At 38.0% G+C, this 23,037-nt stretch overlaps 1 protein-coding gene across 1 annotated transcript; it reads right to left on the bottom strand.

Moving 5' to 3' along the window:
- Window positions 1-9,937: 9,937 nt before the first annotated feature.
- mc4r (melanocortin 4 receptor) lies at window positions 9,938-14,178 on the bottom strand. The gene has a single exon (XM_008396409.3). It carries the CDS (start codon window positions 13,531-13,533, stop codon window positions 12,544-12,546), a length of 990 nt encoding a protein of 329 aa, XP_008394631.2. The 5' UTR covers window positions 13,534-14,178; the 3' UTR covers window positions 9,938-12,543.
- Window positions 14,179-23,037: the final 8,859 nt, after the last annotated feature.

Below are 23,037 nucleotides of genomic sequence, written 5' to 3'. Positions count from 1 at the left end.
TAAAAAAAAATTAAATATACCCATTCAACTGCTTGTTGGGACAAATAGCAAACCAGCATCAATTATCAAAACTTAATTCATTTAGCGGTTCGTTCCCACCAATCCTCCTTAATCCGCTTTAATCAGACTCCAGTCCACTTGCGGAGAAAGTCTGGTGGACATTTTAAACATTCTTTATTTCAAAACTAACTCAGTAGGTTTGGATGGAAACCAGCGGTTTGTAAGTCTTGGCAACGTCTGTAAATTGAATTTAGGTGTAGACTTTAACTGGGCCGTTCTGACACCTGGATATGCATTGATCTAAATCCTTTTTAGGACGTTTTGCGGCAGAACACAAATGAATGCCACACTTCATAATTCTTACTTGTTAAAAAGTGTTGAAAATCTTCTGATCCTGCAGCCCGACATTGTGTTGTTTATTATATTAAATTATATTAAAGTTTGTAGTTGTGATAAGATGTGGAAAAGTTGAACCAGTCAAAGACATTTTCTCAAATAACAGTAATGTCTAAAAGTAAGTAATGATTTAATTAGGACCTTTCATGTGAAGCAGGTTGATAATCAGTGGATGAACATGTTGACAAGCCGGAGGGCGAAAATCTCAAACGTACAAAAATATGTTTGCTGTGACCACGGCCGCATAAACACTGAGTGACAGCCATTCACACGTTTCACAAAGTGTTTGTTTCACCTTTACTCGTACGGCGCTAGGTAAATGATTAAAACCGTTACCATAGCAACAAGCAGTTTCTGAGCAGCGGCAGGAGTCAAGTCTCTTTTTCCAGATTCTGAGTCATTTGACCCGGATCACCTTGAAGGCTCATCTGGCTCCCAAATGGCTCTTTACTTTCTGTTATCACCAGTTTTATTTTCTACAAGCCGAGAGCGACTGATTTATAAGACAAAGCATTCAGTTTCTAAACTGGAACAAACTTCAAGAAAACTGCAAAACAACCGAAACACTGAGCTACTTTCAATCAGGGTCTAAATGGTGACCCATAAAATAATCTGACCACAAGGCGAGAACGACCAAAACATTTGGAAGTTGTTTTTTTCTTTTAATAACTTTACTTTTTATATTTTGGATCTTGAATGATTTACAGTTTTCATTAAAAATGAGCTTATTGTTGAGCAGGTAAAACTAAAACACGAATATCTTATTGTTACCTTCCTAAAATATTGGCCTAGGCTTTTTTTTTTTTGCCAAAAGAGATTTTTATTAAACAAACATCACCTCCTCTTTTTTTTTGTCAAAAGACAATTTAGGCATAATAATCACTTTAGGCAAAAAATGACTTAAGCCTTTACATTATGAAGTTGACGTTCATAATGTAAGGACACTGAAGCACAAAGTTTGGACACTACTGCTTTAAATCAATGCTAAAAACCCATTTGTTTAGAGTTGCCTTTGATGAATAATATTTATTTATATTTAACGTTGCTAATTCTTGATGATTTCGATGACGGTCTTTGATAAAACGTAATGTTTGTTGCTTGTTTCATAGTTGGTTACTGTGTTGTTGCTGCAAATTTATGTGCTGCACAAATAAATTTGACTTGATTGAAACAACAAACCACTTGAATAATGGGCTGGAGTTCCGCTTGGGTTGCTAGGTAACGGGGCTGGGCTTGACTGGGGTTGCTAGGTTACGGGTCTGGGCTTGGTTGGGGTTGCTAGGTAACGGTGCAGTGCCCCTAGAATGTGACTCAACAGTCTGGAGGTTTTTGAAACAGATCATTTTCAAAAACAAAAATAACAAAAACATTAACCTGTTGCTAAAAGAAGTGATTGGGCTGTTTTGTTTAGAAGGGGTAGAAACTCAAATGTAATTATAAAAACGTGGAGAAAGTGAATTATTCAGAATAATTAATATGTAAATTGGAAATCGACAAGTTTCTAAGTTTGCTGCGGAGTCACAAAATTAGCATCCACTAATACATTTCATTTATCCAGAACAGTTTGGTGGTTTTTAGTTTCTGAATATAAACACACAACTCATGCAGCATCCAAAGAATTGAAAATAGCTGGTGTGTATTACGAGAAAATAACAAATCAGCTGTTTCTTCCTCCAGACACTTCACCCCATGGACAGAAGAGAAAAAGATAATTACCTGAGATTGAATCTTCTACAAAGATGAGATTTCTACCTTTAGAGGATTCTCTGGGTTTATTAGTGCCACGGTGCTTCACTGCTCACTTCAGCTCCAACGTAGCATTAGTAGTTGTACTGAAATCTAGCGGGACTCGGCTGATTTCGATATGTGGCGCTACAGCGTGGCAGGTCAAAGGCCGGACACGTTAGTATTAACCGCCCGGCTCATGTCAGCCGTTCATGTCTGGAAATCTCATGAGATGTTCTGTGAATCAGCCGGGACAGACTCATTAAACTGTCTGATGAATAACATCAAACTCCCCGTTACCAGCCGCTTGAGCCACCAGAGGCAGGAAAGTTCAAATTTTTCATTAAGAATTTGTCCAATTAATTCATTACAAGGATATTATGTCATTTTATTGAACTTGATTCATCTACATTGTTGTGGCTGATAATGGGAATGGAGTTAATTTGTAATGTGGCGGTAAAGTCGTCGTCTTCTCTGTCATGGAGATTATTTTTCTAAGATTTTTAATATCTATTATCATATTTGACCTTTATTGCCTTGTTGATATCTAATATCTCATTTCCAAGATGAAACACAGCAACATATACAAGTACTGTCTGTTGTTTCTTGTGCAAATATCTTAGTATATTTGAAACAAGACAAAACTGACTTAAAAGTAACTTTTCAGCACAATTTATTTTGAAGTCAATAACTATTTAATATTGATGATAAAGTACTAAATCCATTAGCAAATGATTTAACTTATTACAAGAAACTTCCCATGTAATAAGTGAAATAATCTGCCAATTGATCTAGTACTCAACGCAGGGCATTCTGGGTAAATAGAAGCAAAACAAACATGCTAGTTTAGCGCTAGAAATCCTACAGCTGCTCAAAGTTGACGCCGCTCCATTTTCTGTTTACATTTCGTGAAGAAGGACGTTGGGCTCAGTGTCTTCTTCAGAGGTTTCCGTGTTGTGTTGTCAGTGGTTTTGGGTGCAGCGCCCCCACAGGTGAGGAGAGGACGCTGCAAACGGGTTCGATTCATTTGATTCAGTGCAGTGTGAAACTAAAGAGAACCGCAGCAGCTGAAAATGTAACAAATGTTGCGATTTTGGTCCCAAATCGAACCAAATCTACTGGCACCATTTGTAAAGCTTTAAATCATTTCATCCAACAAATGTTTGCAGTTTTATTTCCTATTTTTCAAATCACAATTCTCCAGACTTCAATAATTTTATCGTTAGAGGCACTGACTAATGTTTTTGAACTTAAAACAATGTTATTTAGTCTTGATCTGTGTTTATGTGCAAATGTTACTTGCTCATGACTCCATCACTGCATGAATGTCTTGTTAGCGCTGTAATTAATTAGTCTTATCGTGTTACTGCTACGTTGATTTGTGTCTGGATTTTTCCTATAGCAGCAGGCAGATAAAACTGAAAGGACTGAAGATGAACGCTTTCAGCCACTTGTGATATAACAGTGATTAACCACCTGCAGACTTAGCATTTTCACTCCACACAACAGCTGTCACCTCCCTGATGGAGGTGCACCGATTAGAACGGCTCCAACTCTGGTTCTGCTCCAACGAGGTTGATATCACATCCAACCGACTTTCACCACGCATTCACATTTCTGACTGAAGAAATACTCTGCAGTCTGGATGTGATTCATGCAAGAGATTCTTTATTGTAACCATTAAACATTAAGTGTTGTTAAAATGCATTTATATGCTCTTCTCTGCATTTATAGGTAAGAATATGTGGAAAAATTGAATCATTTAAGATTCAGATTTTACCTATGATTCCAAGTTTGGAAATCTTTGCCGTGATTCATTCTGGTTGTAGAAAGTTGCCATGAAAATCTGTTAGCTAACATCTACGCTCTTCCTTGTTTCAGCCAAAAAGTTCAGCCAAAAAGCAGCAAATAAAATAATTGGTATTCCTGGATTGGCTGCGTCAATGACAGCATGTCAAGTAGCATTGCATTGAGGTATTTCAGCTTCAAAAGCTGTACTTTACATATGCTTTATGAAAAAATCTCCAAATACTAAACTGCAAATAGGTGAGAGTCTCTGTATGGTTACGTACAGTAGACCACACCTTAAACCACATTTTGAACATGAATTTTACTAGCCCTGTGTTTTCATTTTGTGACATATAGTCCAGTAGACTCAATTCAGAAACCAAAATCTCCACATTTGTTGCATTTTCAGCTGCAGTCAGGGGCCAGACGGAAGTGCCCCAAGTGCCACAAATGGCCCCCAGACCGCACTTTGGACATCCCTGTTCTAGAGAAATGAACTAGAGTTTGATTCAAGCAGACTGAATCAGACCGGTGTGAATGAACCCCAAGACTCACTTACGTAATACAAAGATTTAATCTAATTTAACCAAAAATGATCAAGATAAAGTCTAATGATTATTACAATTTACACCTTTTCTGTTGCAGCCTGACAGGTTTGTAGGGAATAATCACTTTCTATCAAAGGATTCTGCTTATGCTTTCTTTCAGCAATCCAAATGAAAGCACTAATTGACCTTAACTGAGGCCCTGACTTGGAAATAAATTCCAGCATTATTTGCGGTGGCTGGGGATGCCAGGCGCTGAGTCAACACGGCCTAATTTAATGCAAGCAGCTCCGAGTACAAATCCCCAGAAGCGCCGCCTGATAAGAGCCACAGAGCCGGAGGCAGCAGAGCACAAAACGATGAAATACCCTAAAAATAATACATTTTTCAGCCTTAAATCAAGCGTACAGAATAACGCGGTGGTGATTGGTGGTCCGATCTGCCGGTTCATTGGCTGGGCGGGGAGGCAGCAAGGCGAGGCGAGGCTCTGACTGATAACGCGGGTCGTGGCGTTTCTCTCCAGCACATCAGGATTCAGCAGGACTCCTGGCTTAAAGATGCCGTTTGATAAGTGACACCCTGAAGAGCCAGAGATGAAGCAGCTCACTGCTTCTGCACAGCAACACAGGGTGAACCGTGAGGATCTGACCGGTTTTTAGACGCTCTGCTGCGTTTCTCACATCAGTTTCATCAGTTGCTCAGCAGCTGGGGTGTTTCTCATAACAGTTATTTTTTAATTTCTTTAGTTTTTGTTTAACTAATCAATAAGAACACACACAAAAGCAATGCTTGACACATAGGAATCGGTCATTTCAGCTACCGTACCTGTCCGAAAAGGAGTGAGGAGTTTGCTTTTTTAATTATCACTCTTTAATACTATTCTTTTATATCAAAATACACAAGTATTTTGACACTATCTTATACAGACAACATAATTTATAGATTCATATAAATGTTATAGTATACAGTGGTGGAGAAAGTACTCAAAAAATGTACTTAAGTAAAAGTCAAAGCACCACATTAACATTTTACTTAAGTAAAAGTAAAAAAGTACTGGCTTTTAAAAATACTTAAGTATTAAAAGTAAAAGTACTTGCTGAATGCATCACTTAATCGCTAATATCATTAAGTGAACCGATCGTATTTAATTTTAATACATCAGAAATGTGCCATTTTAATTAACACAACCACAGATTAAACATGTTCTTATTGTGTTTATTCTGTAACAGTTTAGACTTAGATATGTGATTCTATGAATCATAATTTCAGGGATGGAAACATTTTGTCTCCTGTCCTGACATAGCATGAACTTCATTAGTCACATTTATTTAGAAAGAAATCTAACTGAAAGGGGATGTAAAGAAGGTGTGGGCGGGGTGGAGGACATGCAACCAAGGAGCCATGTAGCAGAGTTGTAGTCAATACCACCGAACCCGAGACCAAGACCAGCGCCCCGCGCTAAATGACACAATAACATTAAGTTTACCAATCAAAATTGGTTCTCAGATTGATCTGAAAGATCCACATTCCCATAAAAACACCTAGATATTAAATACTTAAGACCTGAAATATATTTAACCAGTATCAATTAAAACTCACTTCATTCTGTTTTGCTTTCATCGCTGTGCTACAATCCGCAGAGGTCTCCTGCTGTCCCTAGAAAAATAACGCCCTGGGCGGTTGCCCATATTGCCCATGTCAGAAACCACAACTGAAACATCGCAATTAACGGTAAATATCGTTCAACTATGAACACTGTCCAACGGCGCAACAAGTAAGTAAGCAGAATGAGCACCGTGACTGTTTTCATCCTCCCTCCCACTGCGATGTTTACCACCATGACAGGAGACGAAATCAATCAATGAGCAATGAGCATGCTCTGTGTTCATACGTTCGACTTTTACTTATTCAGTGATTAAATAAATATGTGTATATATATATATATAGCTACCACAGTGTACACAAGAACAAAGAACGGCTCTCAGTGAGGCTTCAGTCCTTAGGACTTAGTAAAGATCCATATCACTATATTGCAGACTTTGGTCACAGCGTTGTCCCATATATGCGACACCTCAGTCAACACCTCCACACAATAATTCAGGGCATAAGTGACAACTTTTTTTCATCAGATGCAACATGTGTCTCAGTACAGCTAGCTTTGCTAGCACAGATCTTACCTTTCTTTAAGCTTTCCTTCCAAGTGACGCTAAAAGTTGGACGAAGTCCCCCCGTCTGTGAAAGGGAAGCGCTGCTGATTTTACATGTCGCCATATATTATGATTTATGCAGCTATTATATTATAGACAAACATCTCCTCCCGCTCAGAGAAAACCACTGCGCATGTCTGGAGCTCCGAGTGCGAGTAAAGGTGGAGCCGATGGGTGACAACAGACACTAAGTCACGTTATTGCTCGGATTTTACGGCGCCACCTTAAAGTCCCTGAACTTCACATTTTAACGGAAGAAAAGAGCAACGCGACTTGGATGTAACGAGTAACGCGACAGTTTTGTAGAAATGTAGTGAAGTAGAAAGTACAGATACTTACTGTAAAATGTAGTGGAGTAAAAGTAGAAAGTCCCCATTATTAAATCTACTTAAGTAAAGTACAGATACACGAAAACTGTACTTAAGTACAGTAACTCCCACCACTGATAGTATATTCCACTGATTTGTTTAAAAATATTCCGTTTTATTTTATTGTTTATTTTATTGTAAAACTACAATTATTGATGTCAACAAAAGTGTCATTTTTAGCTAATTTTAAAATCCTGACGCCATATCGATGAACAAGATTCAAAATTATCATTTTTAAAACCTAAAAGCACCAAAAAAATGTTGCTTTTTCACCTACTCAACAATAAACTAGCATGACAAGCAGCCAGTTTACTAATTATTTTGAGAAAATAAACTGAAAATATAAACAGGATATTTGTCACTCTTCATTTGAAAACACATTCTGTATTTAGTCAAGATTTAATACAACGATTAAAAGCAGATTCGGATGCACCCAGGTGGACTTTACAGTACAAGTCCACAAGTATGTGCGGTCCTAGTAACCATGACAACCACAAAGCTTAGAAAAGACGATCATTTGTAAAGTTTTGTGACATTTTTGTCAGAAGATTTTAATTTAAAAGTTGTTAGTTTTGTAGTTCTGTCCTAAATTTTTAAAATTTATTATAGAATTGTGGTCGGGACGGGGCCAAACAAAATCCATCCAGTGGCCACAAATGGCCCCCGGTCCTCAATTTGAACACCCTTAAGGTTTACACACCTTTTTATTACAACATTTCACTATTTTTACTGATCTTAATTGGTGAAAACAGATTGTGGAAAATAAATTTGCACACCTATTGAAAAAAAATGTCTTTTTTCTTATTACTTACAGAATATTTATTATTATTTTATCACATATTATTTTGTATTTGTGAAAACTGGAACTCCAGGTGGATTTTTTCCTCTCCAACAGTTACATGGCACAAATATTTTTGAATGCATCTATTTTTTATTTTATCTATTTTAAGTGGGAGTAAAAGTGCAGATGTCATAATTTAGTCCTAGATTTATAAAAACCTTTAAAGGTACTTTGTAGTTTAAATTGTGCATATTACTTGAACATTTCAGCAGAGTGAACATTGCTGTCCAAATGTAGTAAAGAATGAAATCAACTTTAAACTAATTTTCATCTATTGGTTCAAATTTAAACCAAAGTTTTCAGATTTGAGCTCTGAAGAAATCTTTATTCATCATGTTTTAACCTTGAAAACAAATTCTTTCTGTTCATGATAAATCAAACAAGTGAGTAAATTTTGTAAGAGATAAAAAGAATAAAGATGTTTATCTGTTACCTGATCAAAACAAACGTTAAAATCTTCATCCTCACTGTAAAACCCGCTGCAGTGGAGGCGTAGGGTTTTGTTTATCCCCCTTGAGGAGCTTTTATGCTTCTGACCTCCAAGGAATTTCTTTCAGTCTAAATGGCAAAGTTTTGTATTTACTTCCAGCTAATGTTCCAGGTTCTTCCTGATGGATTAGTTTTCTCCTCGGAGCCCCAGCAGAGACCCTCAAATGCAAACAGCTTAGCTAATAAAGAAAAGAGAAAACACCTCTCACAAGTAAAAGCTTGCAGACTACTCATCCAGCTAATTAAAATATATTAACATGGATAAAAGCTCCCCTGCTCCAAATCCCTCATATCGTAGATTACGGTGGGGATTTAAACTCAAAATCAAAATGAAGGAGGAATTTACAGAACATAAAAATATTTTGATAAATGTAACACTTTTCTAATGAAAGGTTTTCAACATAAAAATAAATAATTCAGATGAACCTCACACAAAATAAACTTTATAGTTGCAGTCAAAACAGTCACAATAAAATAATGTGTGTTAAAACTGTCACTATGACGGATAATCTGTGAAAAGATCGACATCCTCCACCTCTTCCCTGAGCTGTTACTGCCATCTGAAGAATGCCAAAAGCAACCAATCAGAGCCAGGAGGCGGGTCTTAGCGCTGCCAATCATCCACACATACTCGCTGCTAAATGTGATTGTGTCAGACTTAAACTGTTTCTCTGTAGTCATTAGTCTATTTGCTAATAAGACCTAGCATCTATGCTAGGCTATGCTGGCAGCTGGAGCGGTGACAGACATCCTGGCTCTGATTGGTTGTTTCTGACCAGGCGGTGTTTTTCTGCAGGTGGCACTAGGGCCACAGGGATGAGGAAGAGGAGGTAAAGCTGTCGTTTGCAGCCTCTCCTGCAACAGCACCTTACAAAAGCCTTAAATTCAAGTATCTAAAATTAAGGCCTTAAATTGCCTTAAGTCCAGGTGAAAAAATGTAATTTGGCCTTAAATGTGATAATCACAGGTATTACATTTTTGTTTTTTTCCCCTCACACGTCTTTTCTGTCAGGCATAAGTTTGAGTTGTGTGCAGACATCTGTATTATGTACTGCAAAAATTCCCTCGCTAGTTAGTTAGCATCTATGTTATTACTGAAAAAGAAATATAACAAAGTCAGTTTCCCAGACATTATTCTATTGACCTTTTCCAGTTCTGGGTAATTTTTTGCCATCACTCTTTCTTGATCTACTAAGAAAAATGTTGCAGTTTTCACTTCCTATCAACCAAAACTGATTTGAAATGTTCTTCACATTGGAAAGAATTACATTTCTTGCTCCTGCCACTGCTTTAAAAGCATCACTGAAGGTTTTTCAGGTGCCATTCAAGGCCGTAAAGACAAACAAGTAGCTTTACTGAGAGCTAAATTAATTGGTTTTATCAGATTGAATAGCTGCGATATATGAAATCCTCCTGAAGAAGAAGAAGTGATTATTTATCACCTGGAGGGATTTCTGGAAGCCATAATTTAATGGTTTGAGAATCTGAAGGTCGGATTTCCTCCCAAACTGAAGGAAACGTTGATTTTAATCTCAGCTTTGTGCAAAACCAGAGTAAAGTTACAGGCAGATCTGTGGCTCAGGTTGCATTATGATTTATTCAAGTCACAGCAGCAGTGATTCACAGTACGCACTGATGGGGAAAAAAATACAAAAACATGTTTTTCAGTTGCATGAATCACATGTCAGGCGGAGCTGATCACAAGACACCCTGTTTACATCGGCTCTGTTGTGCGTTTTGTGGGCGTTCGAATGCAATTCAAGTTTTACAGAGGTGTACGTTAAAAAGGCAACACTTAAAACATCAAAACTGCACATAATCTTTTTATACTGAGACACTTTCATACAGAATACGGCTTCTGTTTATATCACAGTGCAACACCATTAAGGCAAAGATCTAAAAAAGCAGCAGGTCACACACACAGAGAAAACCTACATTAATTATACTCTGCCCTTTCACTCACAGACATTGAAAAATAGACTTACTTATAACCACATGCTTAAAGTGCCAGTGTGAATAACTCAAATGTGCAAATTTACACAAATACCTACACAAACTTACAAGAGCGCAGATGAAAAACAAGCAGATTTAAGAGCTTTAACTTTTAGTCACAGTATTTGTCACGGTGCTTCAAAGAGAGTGGATTCAAATCTTTGCGAAATAAAGCAAAATGTGCACATTTTGTCAGAAACGGCTGCGCCTGAGACATTCTGATGCATTCACTGCAGTGGGAAAGTGCAGATTTTTTCTACCCTGTTTGAACCTGTGAATGGTGCCATCAAATACTTCAGATTATTTTTTTTTATCTCAGTTTTGTGCAATGTTGAATTTTCTTTGACAACTTTTAATGACATTACATTTTAGCCTGAGGATTTGAATTAAACAATTCTTATTTGGTACTGAAAATCTGCTATGAAAGAAAAATAGTTTTACAATAAAGTTTAGCTGATTTGTGCTGGAAAGAGACCAAAATATTGTCCTTGAAATTTGTGCTGTGAAATAAAAATGGAAATGAAAGCAGTGGGTACACTTCCGCTAACCTGCTAATATGCTAATTAGCACATTGCAATTAGCACAATCACATCATAATTAGCTCTGCTATCAAAAGCAGAGCTAATGTTTCGTTTAGCGCCTTTGCTAAACTTGCAAACATTTAGCGCACCCAGCTTCTTTTAACTGAATTAAGTTTTAAAGCACTAATTTACTTTGCTGTTTTGTAAACTTTCAGTTGAATAAAGCTGACCAATAATGAAAAAAACAACAACAAAAAAACCCAAGTACTGGACAGGACGTGATTGGTTGACAATGAAGGGACGCTATTGGCTTACAATGTGCCATGTGACAATCCGTGATTGGTTGACTCGGTGATGAAAAGCTAAATATAGTGTTGTGTAAATCTGCAGTATTTTGTTGTTTTTAGCTTTAGCGCTTCAGAATTAGCTTCCATGTTGGTTTAGCTCTAAGATGAACTTCATGAACAATGTTGTAGAGTTTAAATTCATTCAGAAACATCTGGAAAGCAGCAAGACAGACAGATTCACTCATTTGGTAAACAGAATTACAATCCTTCTTTCTTTAGCCTCATGATTGACATGTGCAGTAATGAACATAAGGTCTTTGACGGCTATATACAGTAATGCTATGATAACTTTATGAAGCAATAGGCCTCCTTTTATGGCATTGTCATGGTTGCCTCAGTAAACAATGGTATAATTACCTTTTAAGGCATTATTTTTATCCTTGATTACATCATAAACATGTTCTGGTTGCCTCAGAAATCAGTGGTGTGATTAATTTAAAGAGAAAAACTTAATTTAAAGAGAAAAACTGCAATCACAAGGCAAACTTGTGATTGCAGGATTATCTTATAAGGGTAAGTTATTATTATAATGTAATAATCGCTTTATAATGCAACACTGTGGTTGTCTTCCATCCATCCATCCATTTTCTTTACACCCTTGTCCCTCAGTGGGGTCGGGAGGGTTGCTGGTGCCTCTCCGGCTGGCGTACCGGGCGAGAGGCGGGGTCACCCTGGACGGGTCGCCAGTCTGTCGCAGGGCAACACAGAGACACACAACCATGCACACACACACTCACACCTAGGGACAATTTGGAGAGGCCAATTAACCTGAAGGTCATGTTTTTGGACTGTGGGAGGAAACCGGAGTACCTGGAGAAAACCCACCATGCACAGGGAGAACATGGAGACTCCATGCAGAAAGACTGGGAATCGAACTCAGAACCTTCTTGCTGCAAGGCAACAGCTCTACCAACTGCGCCACTGTGCAGCCCACTGTAGTTGTCTTATAAGGTATAATCACCTTATAAGTCATGATTTGCCTTTTTGCCCTACGATGTTATGATTACAGTTAAGAGTAACGTTATTATCCTGATGCTATAAAGTCGTACCTCAATGCTTCCATGTTCAAGAAACCAATGGAGACATAAAGTAATCTCAGTTGTAGCAAAGTTAGTGTCTTATCTCATTCTTAGCTGTCTAATGTGCTTGAAATATATCATATACTGAAGTATTTTCAATCTGTGCAGCTGCAAAACTGACATTTAGTCACAACATTGCTGAATGCAGACAAATCCTGTGTGTTAGCCAACCGTCTAATCAACCCCACTCTTCCTGCAGACCTGCAGCTCTGCACACTGATTACAGATGAAATACCTGGAGCGTCTCACAGAAAGTTAATACACCAGAGAGCCTGAGAGCAGCAGAAGATTTCCTTAAAGGTCTTCCTCATCTCCTGGCTGCGGAAGGCGTAGATGATGGGGTCGATGACGGAGTTGCACATGATGAGGATGAGGTACATGTTGAAGTGGGACATGAAGCAGGTGCAGTAGGGGTTCCTGGGGCAGGTGATCATCAGGATGAGGTGCAGAAAGAAGGGCGCCCAGCACACCACAAACACCCCCAGCAGGATGGTGAGGGTGATGGCGCCCTTCATGTTGGCGCGCTGCTGGATGGGCGCGTTGCCCGGCAGGGCGGCGATGCGCTTCATGTGCAGGCGCGCCAGCAGGAACATGTGAACGTAGAGCGACGCCATGAGGACCAGCATGGTGAAGAACATGGTGATGAGGCAGATGAGCACCGTGGTGCTCTCCGAGTAGATGATGAAGAGGATGCCGGAGACGGTGCAGCACGTCCAGATGCCGGCAATGACCAGCAACGCCCGCTGGATGGTGACGATGTTGTGGTACCGCAGGGCGTAGAAGATGGTGATGTAGCGGTCGACGGCGATGGCGAGCAAGCTGCAGATGGAGGCGAGCAGAGAGCTGCAGATCATGGAGTCAAACACGTTGTCCATGCTTTTGATGAGCGTGACAGGGATGGTGAGGCCGCCGCCGTTGATCAGCGCTATGACGATGGTCTCCGATGCGTTGGAGACGCTGACCAGCATGTCGGCGACCGCCAGGCTGCAGATGAAGAAGTACATCGGGGAGTGGAGGTTCTTGTTCTTGATGATGGCGGCGACCACCAGGATGTTCTCCAGCAGGCTGATGATGCCCAACGTGAGGAAGACCTCGGTGGAAATCAGCAGCTGCTCGTAGCAGCCGGCAGAGGAATCCTTCTCCTCTCCGGAAACGTCTTTCTCCGGCAGAGTTCCCAAGCAGAGGCTTCGGTTCAGGTAGCCTGGGATCAAGCCTTGCTGAGCCGTGGAGTTCATCTTCACTTCTTCTCTTTGTTACAGCAAGTCCTGAAGTCTCAGCTGCTTCTTTTTCCCATTTTCATCTTTCAGCTCCTCCTCAAGCAGCAATAACAATCCTGTTGTTCTGGTTTCAGTGAAACGACGTGAGGAAGAAAAGTGGAGGAGAAACGGTGAAAAATAATCAGCCGGATCCAGAGCGTCAGAGCGCAGCGGCTTGCTGTGTGACCGATCATCACTTCTCAGCCACTGTGGTCTTATCCTGGTCTCACTTTCTCTCCCTCTGCTTATGTACCACACACACACACACACGCACACACACACGCACACACACACACACACACACACACACACACACACACACACACACACACACACACACACACACACACACACACCCTCAGCCCATCCCACCCTCACAGATAAAGTGGGAGGTGTAGGAGGAGCAAAGTTTAGGCTGACGCATTACTCAAGGTTTTATCACTGAAATGAATTTGTTGCAATGTTTGAAACTTTTCAGGACTGAAGAGATTAAAACTGGTATTTAATGTCATTTGGTTTACAAATGAATAAATAATAATCATTCAGCTGCTGAATGATTATTATAGCAGCTTTTCTTATTTTCAATTAGTGATGTGCAGAACCCAGCACAGCTTTTACTTACTATATCACTTATTATACTTACTATATAAGCTGTTCTAACAGGAGGAATAAACTTGGGTTATGTTCTCTGAAAATTACTGAATTATTAATTTAATATTAGCAAAAATTGACACTAACATGCATTTATGTATGATCACTGCCAAAACACAAAGTCTTACCATTTAATTTTGGTCTAATTTATAACTTAACACACTTGAAATAAGACAAAACTAACTTACAAGTAACGTTTCAGCAATATAGGAGCTTGTTTTAAGTCAGTAATTCCTTAATATTAATGAAAAGGTTCTTGTTCCATTTGCAGATTGTTTCATTTATAATGAGACATTTTTTCCATTTTATAAGTGAAATAATCTGCCAATAAAACTAGAACTTTTTCATCAATATTAATGAATATTTCACTTAAAATAAGTTTCTACATCTTGCTGAAAGGTTATATGTAACTTAGTTCGTCTTATTTCAAGTGTATCAAGATATTTGCACTAGAAACTTGATAAAAAAAGACTTTGTGTTTTTGCAGTGAAGCGTCTCAACAAAGGTTATGTTTTACAGCAGATAAATCCGACCCATATCCAACTTTTTCACCACCCAAAAAATCCGATCTGTGGAATTATTTCGGATGCATATCGGATAGATTTCAAAGCAACAAAGAGAACAGCCATATTTATTCATAAATACGGCTGTTCAACTACAGGTGCAGCTTTCTATTCCAGCTGCTACCAGATTCTTAGCAGCTAATGCTAATTGGTTAGCAGCTTGTTCAATTTCAAGGGTCTGTTACCCTCAGCAGAGTGGTCAATGTAACAACAGAATAACATTTCCCTTTATTTATAGCATCACAAAAACAGCCTAATTCAGGTATAAAGAGCTAATTATAACTACTTCCTTCTTTGTAGGGAAACACTTCCTCTTCCAAAACACTGTGAACTATTCACACATTCAGCGTTTGTGCCTGGTTTCCACAACTTGACACATTAGAGATGAATTTGGGCAGGAACAATTACCTAGCCAGGTCTTCTTGTCCCACATTAGTGTCTGACCTCACATATGCTTTGTTGGAGGAAGAATCAAGAACTGAGATCAACACAAATTCATTTTCTTTACTTTATTCTATATACTGAAAATCCCAACAACTATAATTTCTGCACTCTGTCTGGAGATCAGCAGTAAAAACCGACTCTTGTCAAACTGAGTTACCTGAAAGGTAGCAACAGGATCACAGGTTTCTCCTTTTACTGAGCTCCTTTACAAGAATAAAATATGAAATATTGATCATTTTGGGGCTTTATTCCCCCTCAGCTGTCGTCTCCTGACTGCTGCTGTTGTGACAGCAGCTCAAAGCAGATGAACTCCATCAGATCTCATGTTCGTATTGGAGATCTGCTCTACAGAGAGCCGGGTTATGAGTGTGTGTGGATTAAAAACACTAAAGAAATCTGTTGAATGTTCTCCAGGGACACAGACTGGAGGAGCAATTAGAAACCTGTCAGACTGCAGTGAAAAAGCAGCAAGTTTCCTGAAAGACGAGGCGATCAAGGCTTTTACCGACAACCTGCCGGATCATGCTAACCCTTTGTGTTCAGAAAATGTCAGTGTTTATGCAACACAGAATTAAACCACCTTAAAAAGCTGCAGAGGAAATGAGGCTTTTAGAGGAAGTCATGCCAACAGGTTTTAATTTTAAAATCTACCAAATAAGTTTCCAAAAATGGAAATTAAAGCCTTGAAGAGCTTCTTTTTATTATTATTATTAAAAATTGAAATAACTCTAGTCAAATGTAGGTAAATTTCTAAGTTAAAATAAAAAAATTTAATATGAAAAAAACATTTACTTCATGAAATCTGTGCAATTTTCTTAGCTCTGAGTAAAAAAATTGGAATAAAATATACCGACTGCTTTCCTAAACAACAACTGTCTGACTCTAACTTAACATATCTTTATTATTTTTTATTTAAAACTTGTTTTTTTACATGTTCAGACGCTGAACAATGACGCACACTGATGACATGTCAGCTTGTTTTTCGTCTCCTGGGCATCTCATTTATTTTCTGCCTAAATCAGATCTCTGTGAATCACCAGATGTTCCCTAATATATTTAGCTCCCAAAATATGTGCCTGTTTCTCTGCTCCTCATTTTACACAAGGGAACAAATAATAAACTGGATGGTTTTTCTTCTTTGCGAGTTCAGAAAAATGTCTCGAGTTTATCTGACCTGTCTTTGTAGAATTAAAATACTGTAATTGAGTAAAAGTTGTAACGTAATTATAAGTTAATAAGAATGAGGCGAGAGCTAGCTCCAAGTTATTGTTGTCATAGCAACTCTATAGCAACTGCCATGACGTTTGGTTATGGTATCTACCAACAGGGTTGTTAGCTACAAAGTTCCCAGATCTATGTATTTAGTATATTTTATTTGTTAAATATAAATATTAGATACATTTATTTCCAAATAGCTGGAGATTATAACATAACTCCACGGCAGCTAGTTTGTGCACTGATCTGGTTAGCTAGGTGCCGTTCAAAAATACCCATCTAAATAAAAAATAAAAAAACACACCATTGTGTTTAAATTGTCCACTTCTTTAATTTGCAGACGTATTTAGAGCAGGATGTCGTTTTCATAGCAGTGGAACTGAATGTTGAAATGGCAAAAGATGGAACCAAGATGGAGATGATGAATAATAAAAGAAGCAGCCCGAGGACAAAGCCCTGAGGAACACCACGAGTAAGAGGAGGAGTGGGAACAGAAGGTTTCTAAAACACTCAGACAACGTCTGGCGACAACAACCGTAATACATTCAACTCATTTAAATTCTTGCTCTAATTTTGAGTCTTCAGCGCGTCTAGATGCCTGAATCCGATAAGCTGCTGCCTTAATCAATCATATCTTCCTGCTCAGGTGAAGGTATCACCATGGAGACAAAACAAGCCTCTGCACTCATATTTCTGTGTTACTGCTGGACCTACATTGATCAGATGAACTCTGACGTTTAGACTGACTGGTCAGCAGCCAGCAGGTCATTTTGTTCATGACTTCCACCTGAAGATCCATCTGTGATGTGATTTTCTGACTGGTCAGGCCTGCAGCAGCTCCCTCCACTCTGCAAGACACTCGTGTTGCTGCTCAGAAACAACTCAGATCATGAAAGACGGGAGAAGAGAATAAATGCATGAAAGCAAACAGAAGCTGCTCAGGCTTTTTGCTGCTGCTTTCTTTCCAAACAGAGAACAAACCACTTTACAAACTCAAAACATCTGCTGGTTTCTTTATCCCGATTTCTCGCCATCATGTTGGGATGAACGTCTTTTAAGCTGGAACAAAACAGCATTGTTGTGTTTTCTTTTGTCTCAGGTGTCTCAGTTCCTCCTGCATGTATCTTTTAAAACACAAGAGTGTCTGGCTTTTGGTTTTTTATTATAATTATTTGGAATGTAAAAAAGCAAAGAGGAAGACGAGACGTTCGGCTGGAGCAGCTGGTCCTCTTCTGCACGGCCGTTCTCTCTGTAGACTTTGAATTAATAGGAGTTACAATAACATTTAATTTACCTTGAAGTAGTTTTAAGTGAAATTGAATTTGAATTACTGAGTCTGGTCTGTGTTGGTCCATTAAATGCAGAGTTTGAAAATAAATCTGATTTAATGGAAACTAAAGTTTTTTGGTAAAAGGTTTTTACGCTTTTTGGACGTATCAAAATATTCGTATTATTGCAAAACTGCAACAAAAACACTTTTTTTTGCATCACACGAGTCACACGGCCAACAGCAGAATGTTACCACTGCTGGAAACGCAGAAGAAGACGACAGGAAGTGGCAGGAGGATGAATATCTCATGTTACTGTTTACATTCGTTGCTGCCAAGATTTTTAATGACTTATCGTGTGAACGACCTTATTCAGGTGTGATTTTAATTTATTTTTCTTATTTAGTGGACACTCTACAATTGCAAAATTGTGTTTTTTACGCTAGAATATAGAAAAATATTTGCTTATTATTATAAATACTAAGGAACTTTTGACTTGGTTGAAGCTCAAGCGTTTTCCTCGTCACAGGATCCAATACACAGACGATGATTTCTGAAAACTAAAAAGCCGAACCAAGGCTATTTCTGTTTTTATGCCTTTTTGAATCTGTTTCCATGGCAAACCTGCAAAGAAAGAATAAAACCTTGAATTCATTGTTGACGCCTGAACATCAACCTCAGATTGTTGCCATTTCAACACGGTGTCACAGGAATTTGGGATTAAAATATTTGTCACATAGAAAGAAAACCTTTTCAAGGAAGCAGATATTCCCAACATGATGGCAATAAACACGGCTGATATTGGGAGTTAATGCGTTAACATTCCTTCTACCACAAAACGTCTGTATGAATCTTTATTTTTCAACTGAACAACCTACGAGAATCCTGTATTATATTTTATAAAAGTGTCTAATTATGTGAGAAAACCAAAGTTTTCTGTTTATTCAGTCAGTATTTAATACAAGATAATCACAATTCAGAATATTATAAAACATTTAGCAATAAAAAAACCCAAGTTTTGTAAGAAAATAACCACTTATCAATATTTACAAGATCAATTAACTTTAGATTAAATAATGAATTGATAATTTTCCATCTCCTCTCTTGGTGATCTTGTTGTGTTAGCAAATATTTCTAAATTTACTTGTTTGGGATGAATAAAGGAAGTTAATTTATAAACTATATAAATATTTTTTCCAGCTCAAGAGGCTTAGCAGTGAAATACGTTCTGAATAATAAAACACTCTGACGGATTTTAATTTAGATTTTAAGGAGATTAAAGTTCATGAAAGCCGTTAATCTTTGTGAAATAAATAAAGTTAATGATTTAATCCTCCTGCTTCTTCTAATACCCTCTGTGGTTTATGAAGGTTTACACACAATGCAGAAAAATTAAAAATAAAAATCCCCAGATGAAAAAAAAGAAACGATTTTGAGTGGAAGCAGGAGAAGCATCTATCCATCCATCCATCCACACACACACTCAGGGGCAATTTAGACAGACCAATTAATCTAACAGTCATGTTTTTGGACTGTGGGAGGAAACCGGAGAAAACCCACCATGCACAGGGAGAACATGCAAACTCCATGCAGAAAGACCCCAGGCCGGGAATCGAACCCAGAACCTTCTTGCTGCAAGGCAACAGCTCTACCAACTGCACCACTGTGCAGCCCGCAGGAGAAGCAATTTTGCTAAATGATTTCAGTTCACTGGAGCTGCAGAGACACGAGGAAACATTCCTGGATGATGTTTTCATTTCCTAATAACAGAAACACGGTTGACCTTTCACAGCTGAAAGCAGCACTTGGTTTCTGAGCGTCTCCTGATTGCAGCCAGCGAAACCTCGCCGGCTTCTTCCTGACAGGTCGGGTCAGAAATCATGGCTGCTGATCTATGATTTCAGGAAACGAGCAACACAAACTGAAGCGTCGCTTCTCTGAACAAGTGGCTGACAAAGTTAGAGAAACAACATCCTGTTTAGACCAGTGAATGGATTCGGAAATAACCAAAACATTCAGAGGAAATAGCTACTGCTGATTCTGAAGCAATAAAGCCAAAGGAAACTATGAAAATAAAATCATTTTATGAGTGAAATGTTCAAGATGAAGAGTTTTGTTAATGTTTAATGCAAAATTACCATTTACCGACTATTAAAACTGACTTTTTTTATTTGTTTTTGATTGTAGCTTGTTTTAAAATCAAACCGTTTTAGACAAAACTCTGCAAGTAGCACAACTAATGCTGTGTTTTTGCATTTTAGGCAATAAAATGTTAATTTTCTTATTAAGAAATAAATTAAATTAGTTTTTATTTGTATCTTTTAACGTATTTCTAATATAAAAAATACTTTTATCATCCGATTAATTGATTAATCGTTAGAATAATTGACTCTAACGAATAATCTAACGTTTTTCTATTTATTTACAACAAATGTAGTTAAAAAAATGAACATATGAATAAGGATTCATTTTATTTAATGGGACAGTCATATTAATGAACATACAATGTTGTTGTAAATGAGCAAAATGATCATTTTAATCTGTAACAAACTAAATACGAACATTCACACAATTTCATACATAAAAGCAAGAAAAAATATATAGTAAGAAAAACTCAAGAGGTTTTATTTTTAGACTTTAAACAACCAACATAACCAACTAGAAGTTGCCACTTAAAGGTTGGAACTGATTAAATTTTTTCTTGTGCAGGAGGATAAAGCTGCCGAGTCCGGAGTGTTTCAGAAAACAGCGGGAAAAGCATTTAGATCGACTTTTACAGGCTTTTCTACGTCCTGCGTCTGAGTTGCTCCAGCAGTTTGATGCCGTCTGAGTGGATCTGCTCCTTCCTGTTTGGTTTTTTCTGCAGCTAAACTCGGCTTTGCAGGACGTCAGCGTCTCGCTGATGAAGACTTTATTCAAACCGCAAAAACAAACTGACCAACGCAGATTGAGTCTGGTCATTTCGACCTCAGACACACATTCAGGTCGACACGCTGCAGGAAAAAAATGATGCTTTTGAACATCTGTTACCTGGAAACTCAGATTGTTCCATTTGTTTAAAATGAAAGCATCTTCCTCTGCAGATATTAAGACGGGTTGTTACTCAGGGACGTAATTAAACCTTTAGATTTGGGACATGCAGGTGTTCCTGATTGATAGACAGCCATTATGTGTATGTAGCCGCAGCATCATTAGTATTCTAACAAGGCTGAAACGTAATTAGTGCCGAGACAAAGCATCAATAATTACATTTCTGAGTAATTACCTTGGACTCGTTATCAGTTTTGTGACTCAGGAGTTTGTCGGTTATCTGGTTTGGCAGAGCTGAGTGAGGATGAGGAGCAGAAATTCATCCAGAAATCAGGCAGGAAGGATTCGCCACAAACTGTTTGCTACGACGTCTTTTAAGTAAATATCGAGCTTTTTTAGTTCAATTGGGGAAAAAACTAATTTGTATTCATGTTATGACTTGTTTACAGTTTAATCCAATTATAATGATAAAATTTTGGGTTTTGGTCTCATAAACAAAGTTCAGGTGTTTGACTTTTGATTCTGCTGAATCATGTGAAATATTTTTAAAAACCTTTTAACTGTCTGAGTTTCTCTCTGCTTCTGTTCTTGATTGAACGGTTTTGGCTCTAGCAGTTATTACCTTTATCTAATTGATACAAATAATCATTATTTATGATAAATATAAGTTAAGTGAATGTTGCAGCTGTCAGAATATGAGATGGTTTATGTTTCACTGCTGACATATTTCTAGCATCATTCATGAGAGAAACTTCAGGAGAAAACAGCAAAATTTATAAAAAACAAAATTTCCTGGATGAACAGATGGATGGATGGATGGATGGATGGAGGAACACATGGATGGATGGATGGATGGATGGATGAACTAATTTATAAATAGGTCATTTTTAATATTTATACAACAGAAAAGACGATCGATTCCAGTAACTGAAATATTTTTCCGTTTTCTATCAGATAACCAGACGTCTCTAAACTAACCAGACGTCTCTAAAATAACCAGACGTCTCTAAAATAACCAGACGTCTCTAAACTAACCAGACGTCTCTAAACTAACCAGACGTCTCTAAAATAACCAGACGTCTCTAAACTAACCAGACGTCTCTAAACTAACCAGACGTCTCTAAAATAACCAGACGTCTCTAAACTAACCAGACGTCCACCATATTTTCCAGACATCATGATGAATATTTCCATCAATCAGTTTTAGTTTTAGTCAGAACTCAGGTTCTGCGTTGTTTCATCCTGACGTTATTCAGCCTCCCGCTGAGCAGGAAACTCATTTCCTCCAGCTGGTTTATAAACGACGAGGCGACGATGCAGCATCTTAACCTGAACCGATTCTGAACCAGCAGCTCACAGGCTGCAGATCTGCAGCATCTCTGGAGCTGCTGTCCTTAATCTGCTGCGCTGATCCACTGAACGATCAGCTCAGAGATTCATTTACAGGCTCCAGTCGCTGCTGCACCTCCTGATGTTTTATCAGATAAATACACAGACAGCGAATGTTTTATGACTTTAACAGATTGAGGTTTTACTGCAGGAGCTTTAAATCACCAGAGAAACATTATGCTGGAAAACTTCTCTCACGTTAAACTACACTCACTGTTTAAACTCTAAAAAGAAAACATGAAATAATGAACTGGCTTCATTAAACAGCCATTTTTATAATTCATTTATTATTAAATTCAAAACACAGACACAGTTTTGACTGTATTTCTGTTAAAAATACAAAATAAAAAGTAAAGACGCACTTCGAAACAGAAAATCCAAGTGTGGCAACACAAAACAACTTCACCTTTAACCTTATTTATGGTTTATTGTGGTGCTGCCAATCATTAAAACATTTAATCAGATTAAATACTTTTTACTTTCACGCGAGTACAAAACATGTTGAAGTAGTGCTACTTCTATGAGAGTACAGTTTTTATTTTATTTTTTAGTTATTGGATGCTTTACCCCTCTCTGATGCCGCCCTGGGCAGCTGCCCGTATCGCTAACATCTAAACCTGCCACTGCATGAACATTAAAAACATGCTTAATGTTTTATAATCTTAAACCAAACATGTGTTATTGAAGAAGGAAGCCATTTTGATCTGAACGTTAATCTAGAAACTTGAACCAGAGCGACGAGGCGTTTGTCCTCCTCCAGCTGATCGACTGCCGTAAATCCTGAACTTTTATTGATGTGAAAAACTTTCACCTTTTGCTTTCTTTTTATCTTTTGAGACTTTTAGGCCAAAACAGAAGTTAAATGAATCTGAATTACGTAATATTAACACATAAAAATGTTCAGATTAATCACTGACGTCTTC

This window comes from Poecilia reticulata, chromosome 20 (genome assembly GCF_904066995.2).
Source record: "Poecilia reticulata chromosome 20, P_reticulata-male-v2, whole genome shotgun sequence".
NCBI classification, from domain to species: Eukaryota; Metazoa; Chordata; class Actinopteri; order Cyprinodontiformes; family Poeciliidae; genus Poecilia; species Poecilia reticulata.
Note: the sequence above shows the minus strand (reverse complement) of the source record. Positions and strands in the feature narration are given on the sequence as shown.

Excerpts from the sequence above, each read along its gene's own strand:
- mc4r (XM_008396409.3), bottom strand. The coding sequence starts at position 13,533 with ATGAACTCCACGGCTCAGCAAGGCTTGATCCCAGGCTACCTGAACCGA.